The sequence below is a fragment of the Lathamus discolor genome, chromosome 5 (assembly GCF_037157495.1).
Source record: "Lathamus discolor isolate bLatDis1 chromosome 5, bLatDis1.hap1, whole genome shotgun sequence".
Classification (NCBI taxonomy): domain Eukaryota; kingdom Metazoa; phylum Chordata; class Aves; order Psittaciformes; family Psittacidae; genus Lathamus; species Lathamus discolor.
In genome coordinates, this window is record NC_088888.1 from 41,031,802 (window position 1) to 41,040,045 (window position 8,244).

The 8,244-nt window shown below is 42.3% G+C and overlaps 1 protein-coding gene across 1 annotated transcript in view; it reads right to left on the reverse strand.

Annotated features, from left to right (window-relative positions):
* Positions 1 to 7,538, reverse strand: part of SHPRH (SNF2 histone linker PHD RING helicase) — a 50,682-nt gene extending 43,144 nt beyond the window's left edge. Inside the window, exons 1-7 of the mRNA XM_065680505.1 lie at positions 7,398 to 7,538; positions 6,834 to 7,011; positions 4,604 to 5,276; positions 4,070 to 4,199; positions 1,247 to 1,465; positions 849 to 927; positions 339 to 489 (exon numbers count right to left, since the gene is read on the reverse strand). Coding sequence (XP_065536577.1) covers positions 339 to 489; positions 849 to 927; positions 1,247 to 1,465; positions 4,070 to 4,199; positions 4,604 to 5,245 — 1,221 coding nt within the window. The 5' untranslated portion in view covers positions 5,246 to 5,276; positions 6,834 to 7,011; positions 7,398 to 7,538. The remainder of the gene's footprint in view (positions 1 to 338; positions 490 to 848; positions 928 to 1,246; positions 1,466 to 4,069; positions 4,200 to 4,603; positions 5,277 to 6,833; positions 7,012 to 7,397) is intronic.
* Positions 7,539 to 8,244: the final 706 nt, after the last annotated feature.

The following is an 8,244-nucleotide window of genomic DNA, read 5'->3' on the forward strand; positions in this document are numbered from 1 at the left end:
TCATCAATACAATGAAGGGGAGAATGATTTCCAACACACTACACTAATTTACATATTTGTACACTCCTGGAGCATGTGTAAACTACAAACAGCCTACTAATAGCACAGTTGCCTGCTAGCAGCCTTAAACAATGACAAACTATCAATGACTTGTCATGCAAACCATTCTACTATTCATGCCACCAAGTATCACATCCTACAAAACAAAAATTTTCACTATAATTTAATCCATATTTAAATCAGTACTTCTACAGAACAGAAAGCAACAAACTCAAGTGCATTTCCATTGGTTCAGAAAAGTATCTTCTTCGCACGAAATCATAACCTGGTTTTCTTACCTCAGGTAATGTCAGATCATCTTGTTTAACGTCTGGTCTGGTATGAGTCAGAATAAGAGCCAACACTTCTACTGTTTTTCCAAGACCCATCTCATCTGCCAAAATGCCTCCAGGCCACTGGGGTCCAGCAATTGGATATTCTCGGATAATACTAAAATTCAAGCACATTCCCAAATGAGTCAGTAACTACAGAATGGTGTGACACAGAAGTATGTGTTCAGGGACTCAAGCACAGCATAGCTTCAGCAAGGTAAAGTTTGGAAGGTGAGGCATTAACTTTTATTAGCTAAACTGAGACTGGTTGAGTCTGGGGGGGAAGGTTGTTTAGGGTTTGGGGTTGGTTCCCCCCCCCCAAAAAATTTAAAATATCACTGTTCTAATTCTTCAGTTGCTAACTGAAAAACAACAGTCACAATTTATCTTATATCCTCCACATAAAATCTGCCAATAAGGTTTTCACAAATAATTACCTTGAGGTGTTCTGGAAAAGAGTTAACTATAAAAACATACCAGCCAGTAAATGGATTATAGTAGATTTTTTCTCCATCCAGAGTGATGACCTCCCGCCACAAGAAGTGCAGTGCATTTTCTAAGGAGAAAGAGCTCATATTACTGTTACGAGGTTTCTCTATAGCACACTGCTTAGTATTGCTCAGCCTTATTGTGATATTTCAAGACAAAAAGCTAATGTCTAACTTCAAAGTGCTTAATGACCAACAAGATCAACTAAAAACTTTGCTGAACAGCAGCTGATGTATCATTTAGTGTACAACCCAATCATCAGCTTTTATAAAATTAGCAATGGAATCATTAACAAAGCTTCTAATTAAACAGCAAGAAAACATTACTGCTGACAATACAATGCCACTTGCCTTAACTATGAAAGTTTTCCAGACCCATATACTTGCCACTGCTTGGAGTGCTTCTGAGGTTCTCTCGGTGAAGCATCCAGTTCACAGCCTCACTTTGGTACGGCCTCAGAATAGGAATTAACGCAGGATGCTGCACATCCTCTCTCAGTAGCTGCATATCCTGCTGATGGGTGTGCCTTACAAAGTCATAAAGTTCTTCAATATTTTGTCGCTCTAGTTCCACATCAGATTCTTCCTCATCTTCCTCCAGCTCATCTGCATACAGCAAATAATTCAAGACAAGCATCAGCAGTCAACTTTGGTCAACATTTCAGAAATTTTGCTGCAACATATTTAGTTAACACATAAAAGTGTGCAAAGCAAAACACAATTTAAACATTTTTCATGACTGCACCTGAATCAGCTAGCAGCACCCGGAAACAAGGAGCACTACTTTCCTGAGAGTTAAGATTAACATGCTATGGTGATCACAGAGGTATACACAATCAGCAAAGCTCCTCTTTTAGAATTTAGTGGTAGAATGGCCAGACCTTATTTATTTGATGAACATCTTCCGCTGACCATTTCCAACTGATACAGAATCACAAATAACTCACGTTTCAGATTTAAATGTTAACACAGGTCGACAGACTCATAGAAAGGGGGAAAAAATAGCGGGTTGTCAAAGACTTGTACATTTTTCATGAAATAAAATGTTTCTTGATAAAATCACATGCTAAAGCCAAAACAGGAGACTCTCTTCAGAGCTTTCATGTTAATTTTAAGTTATCCGTCTGTATAAGAAAATAGTAACAGTAGGACAACACAAAATTCTCACCAGTTGCATCATTGCAAAACTTCAGACAAGACATACTTTTAAAATGAAAATCTCACCTCAAGAGAAGCATGTACCCTCTAGGACAGATGGCCTACCCTTCTTTTCTACCTTCTAGGAAAGAAGGCCTCATACTTTTTTTTTTTTCATATAATTTGGATACATGGGCATACACAGAACTTAGGCACTACAGAACAAAAATTAATGGAAAATTCGAGTGCCAGCACTTTAAGAAACTGACATAAGATGAGGGAACAAAAGATTTAGAGGACACATTTTAACAGTGTTTCAGGTCTCAAATTAAAAACATTGGTACCAATAAAACACCTGTACAGCACTACAGTTCAAAGAAAGATACTAACCCTAGCTGGTATTGGAGGTAAAGCCACCTTGCAGAATTTTTCTCAAAATAAATTCAGAAGCAAGTAAAGGCCAGCATTTTCAGCAAAATGTGATCTCCAAGTATATTTCAAAGTATAATATACTGACTGAAAGAGAAAACAGCTAGTGGCAGGCACAATTAAATCCAATTATAATTATGATATCTAATGCTAACAAAGAAGAGATGCACCTGATACAAACACCAGAGAGCTAAATCTTAAAGCCCCCTTCAAAAAACAGGGCTGCTATGAGGACTCCTCAGGGAAAGCAAGAGTTTCTTTCATTCAAATGAATGGCAGAGAATGGTTTCCAAAACAGCAGGAACTGATATATATACGTATGGCACCCATCAGTGCCCCTCCTAATCCTTTAAGGTCAACAGAACAATTCCAGTGCTTCACAAGGGCAAAGAATTCTGAAACACATGAAGTTTCAATAAACTCATGAAAACTGTATACATAAAGACTTGAAATGTAAAGAAGGCAACCAGAGTGTACATGTGGACATGTGCACCATGTTCCAGCCAAACAAAAAGCACCAAACAGAGTATGCAGCTTTATAGACTACAGAAACCATTCCAAGGTTCCACAATCCTCACTTCATGGAAAGAATAGAGTGATTATAGAGTATAACTTTGATTAGTGAAGTCAATCCATAATTACACCTATCATCATACTTGCTAAAGTAACAGTTTTAAAATCTCATATTTCAGAGCATAATAAATTGACGTCTACATAAACTAAGTTTATCCAGACTTTTACAGGGAAGCAAAGACTACAAAATACTTCAAAGCAAAATGTTTTTCCATACAATTAAATGTGCTTTGTCCATACCTTTCTTGTTCTGCTCATTCTACGAAAGATTTTCAAATTAAATGGTTCTATGTACCATAGGGATTTTCTTAAAGGGTTCCTAAGGAAGTTTAGCTCTCTCTCAGTTATGTACTAAACCATGAATACTTAATTATTCTTTCAACTTTGTTAAAAAGTTAAAAATGCAATTCAATTACTTAGCTTTCATCTTAGTATTTTTTTTACCTTTGAGAAACAGATGGTATTGTACTATCTAAATATTCAGTTTCTCTGATATGTTTCATAATCAAGTACTCTAATTAATTCCTTCAATAAACTGAACTAGAGTTCGGCTATTGCATCTGCAATAGGATCTTTCTGTTTTATCTGTAGGGCAGTTTCCAGATTACTGTATAAGAATACCTGTATCACTGAAAACATAATATTTTCCCCCTTTATTCCAGATATATGCAAACTTGTTGCTTCACATTTGGAAATGACCATGCAAAACCCCAAAACCCAAACAACCTCTCATTTGTACAAAGAATTTATTCTTCTTAAGAAAACTGATGGAAAATGGAATATCATATATCCTATTGCCACGTACTATATGTCATATTATAGTTCCATGACACTATGGGAAAACAAGCTCTGAAACATTTACCATTCGCCACAACAAATAGCAACTAAAACAATATTTTAGCCCCCTTTTTTTTTTTTATTCTAAAGACCATGGAGAGAATTACCTAATAATATTATGTTGAAAAAAACCTTGTTCTAGACGGCAGGAATAACTTAATATTTTCCCTTACATTTAAAACTACTACAAAAAAAGACACAAAAATTATTCAAGATTCAGCTGAATCACATTACCTGGAATTAAAAAGCTGTAGAACTTCTCCATGAGTTTTTGAATCAGCTGGTTAGCTTTTTTGGGTCTTCCACCTCCATCACTGAGAAACTCTGGTTTACTTAGCCCAGCTTCCAGAAGGTAAATTCCCACCTGTGAAACGGTTATACAATTGATCATTTCATTAACTGCTAGAATGACAAGATTATTATAAACATAAGAGAATGACAATAACAATGATGCTTTGAAAATTAGTAGATGTAGACAGATATAATAAATCTACTAAAATCACCTTACAGAGGATACTGCGCATTGCAGCTAAAAGCTTCTGTGATTCCCTTGGGTATTGCATTATGACCAGTACAATAGTAAAAGGAAGTATTTTGGAAAAACAATGAAAACATTTCCAAAAGCATGTAGAAATTGTATATTTCCAGCCCATTATAAAAATACATGGTAGCTGCCAGAATTCATTGTTCATAGGCTTTTATTTTAGATTTCAAGAAAGAAAAAAAAACTCAACTTTTAAAATGCAAAACAAATACAGGAACCCATACCTTTAAAGCTTGAGCTTCTCCAGGTCTTTGATAAAGTCCAATTATCTTTTTCTTTTGCAACCATCTCAAGCCTTCCAATATTTCACCACCTAAAGTTGGTTCCACTAAAATACGTTGCTCATAAGCACCCAGGTATTCTTTTGTTTCATTACTGTACTCTTCTCCACTTTTTTCATGAACACAGACCTGCAGCTGATCATCAGAATCTCCTCTCATCAAAGTAAAGCTCCTTTCACTGAATTCATCAGTTAGAATTTGCTCAGAAGAAAGATGAAGAGCAAATTCTCCCAGCAAAGCTTTCCAGGACCCATCCACACGGTACGGCAAGACTATAATATTTAGCTGTATTGACACAGGAGTCAAGATGGAGTAAGAGTCGTCTTCACCGTTACCTGTCAAAAACTTCACAGATTTTGTGCCACTGCCTTCTTTTTGAACAAGGTCTTCATCAGTGCTATCATCATTTATAACGACGAAGGATGCAGAAGAAGTGCTTGGACCTGGAACATGGTCCTCATTAGTCGTTTCATCATCTAATGTTATCATCTCATTTCTCCGGTCTTCATGCATGTTCCAGCAGAGCTTTTTCTTCTTCTCCTCATCTATTTTTGACGGAGGTGCACGTTTTCGACGACTACTCATTTTGTCGTTTTCTCAACAGAATTTCCAGTCTCTGTGATATGAAATAAATTAGTCAGCAGTAAGCATTACAAAATCAAATACCCACATGGAAATTTCAGTGCAGCAGCCGCTAAACTTGCAAAAGGTTTGGACAGAGATATATGCACTAAGAAATGTAACTGTTCTAAAGAGACTTTGTTTCACAAAACCTCCCCTATCCCTGTGCCATCACACAAAGCTGGACATGAAACATTTGCCTTTTACTCTGTCTCACCATTTTGCCAAACAGCTACAATGATCAGTAAGAATGCTACATTTCATAGCTGTTGCTGGGAATCTTGGGGGACAGATATAAAACAAGCACCGGAATCCCCCAGAGGCTGGGGTGGAGGGAGACTGCAAAAGAAACTCCACAAATAAAAGTGCAGGAGTTACAGGAGATATGGGGATGGGTATGGAGAAAATACACATACAAAATTCTTCCTTCCTTTCAAAGCCTACACCGAGATGAAATTTTAAGCCAACTTTACAGAGGGCTAGTCTGAAGCTGACACGACATAAAGCATGGTTTAGAGCCAAAACTATGACGTTCCATCCACAGAATGACAGAAGTTCTTCCTACTAGTATGGAATACTTTATTTTCCCAGGAAACTGTGCATCCTGGGACTTAGATATGTAGAGGAGTCCTCACCTATTCTGGTAGGCATGCTGATGGGATCAATCAGCAAACTACTATGATTTTGACTAACTGCAAAGCTAAGGCAAGACATATGTCAAACTCCTTCACTGAACCTAAGCAGTTAACAGATTCTGTTGATAAAATACTAGAAAAAAAAGTACACATGCTAAATAATGCATAGGAAGAAGCAAATTATGGAATATTAGACCCAAATGAGAAACTAAATATTCAGAACTACAGGCTCATACTCAAACAAACAGTAACTTTTTTTTTTAGTATTATTTTTATAAGGAGCCTGAACATAGCAATGCATGACCTCATATTACAGCACTGTCTTTGCCAGCAAAGACAGGAAAATATTTAGATATCCATGTCTATTCAGTGTCTGCACACAACTTTTAAAGAAATGTAGGAAAGCAAGAGGCAAATATTCTAAAGCTACTAAATCCAGCATCCCACAGCCTAGTATTAAAAGGGTTTATGCTGGAACAGGGCAGAATTCATAGAACTCTGAATAATTTTTAAAGTGTCTTACAAAAAAAAAAAAGAACCAACCAAAAAACCCCTAACTTTTATAATTTGTGAAAGTCAAAATAAATACTCGGGATATACAAATCTTGCTGTGTTTGATTTCAAACACAACAAAATTAAGGAAAGGAAACATCTGAGGTTTTCAAAATTCTATTCATCCACGCAGAACAGTGCTTATAGTAAACGAACCAAACCCCAACAGTGAGCACGCATGTTACAGCATAGCCCTCAAACCAAAGACAGGATGATTCCTGCATCACCAGGCCTGCATGTGCACACCAACTTCAGCACCGGGCGGTGGGGTGTAAACTCGAGAGAACTGCTGCTCTGTTTGGGTAGATCGGTTTTAAACTCTTAGGGCCAGGAAACAGCCATATCTACAACGCGAAGGCACAAACCTGCAAGCAGGAGCACTTGAAGTCACCAGTGGCGGCCCGGAGGTAACGCAGCACCGAAGCCAGCGCTGCCAGGTGCCTGCGGGACCGCCGAGACAAGGGGCCCCGGCCGTGGTGACACTTCCGGTGCCGCCGTTCACCACTCGCCCCGCTCCATCGTCGGGAGGTGGTCAGGTCTCCCCTAACGAGTAAAGTTACTCAGAACTCGGGGAGGAGACGCCCGGGAAGGTTTCGCCTCCCGCGACACCGCCACCGGAGGAGTCACGGCGGCTACCGCTAGCCCGTCCGCGCCGTGCACCCCCGGCCCGTGAGGCCAGGCGAGAAGCGAGCGGCTGGGCCGCGGTACCCAGGGGCGCTCGCACAGGCCCGGGTCGCACGGCCCCGCCGCGGCCGTACCGCCACCCCGCCGCCGGCCGCGCTGCCACCAGCAGGCCACTAGCTGCGTAGGGCGAGCCAGCAGCTGGGCCGGCCGGCCTCCCCCATTCCGAGCCTAGGGTGGTCCCCGCCGCGGCCCCTGGCGCCGCACCAGCGAGGGGAGCCGAGCCGAGCCGACCGCCACCAACGTACCGAAATGGTAACGCTGCTGCGGCTGCCCGAGCGGCCGCGGGGACAGCTCCCGCCCAGCGGGCTGACAGCTGCGGTGGGAGGGAACCGGAGAACACAGCGCCCGCCACCCCTCCGCCGCTGAAGCCGGGCTGAGCTCCGGGGCGGGGGAGCGGGAGCCGGGGTGCGCGCGCACCCACCCCGGCCCAGCCCTCGGCCAATGCGACCGCAGGAAGGTGACCGCGCTCCCCGCCCCCCGCGCGGCGCAGGAAGCCACGGGAGCGCGCCCGGCGGCGCAGGCGCAGGACGGAGGTTTCTGCGAGGGGCGGGGAAAGCGGTGCTCGGCCCGCAGGGCTGGCAGCCGGGCGGTAGCGGTGGTGTGCGCGTGCGCAGGCCGCGGGGCACGCGGCTGAGGGGATCGGGGTGGCTGCGTGCGGTCCGTGTGTCCGCCTGCCCTAGGCAGAGCCTCCTGGCACAGTGAGGCAGACGAGGCGGAAACGATCAAGGTTAGGCTCGTGAGGAACGAGGCGGGAGGGTATTAGGCAGGTTAAAGCCCCACATTGTGTCTGTGAGGTGTTTCGGGGCTCTGCAGTGGGGATTGGTATAAGGAGTGATGGAAGAAAGTCCTCTTGGGGAGAAGGAGATGAAAACGTTTTGGCGCAGTGATGCCAAGCACAAGTACACTCACCAGCACTGCTTGCATTATTACCTTAAAAAGTCTGTTGGGTTTAGAAACTCTGGTGGAGCAGAGGAGATACCATCTTGTATCAGTAGCACGCAGGCAGAGGTGACAAATGATTTCTCAAAGTAGCGGTGATGGTGGAAACCTTGCTGCAATCCAGGAGGTGAAACTTGAGGCACGCAGAGGTCT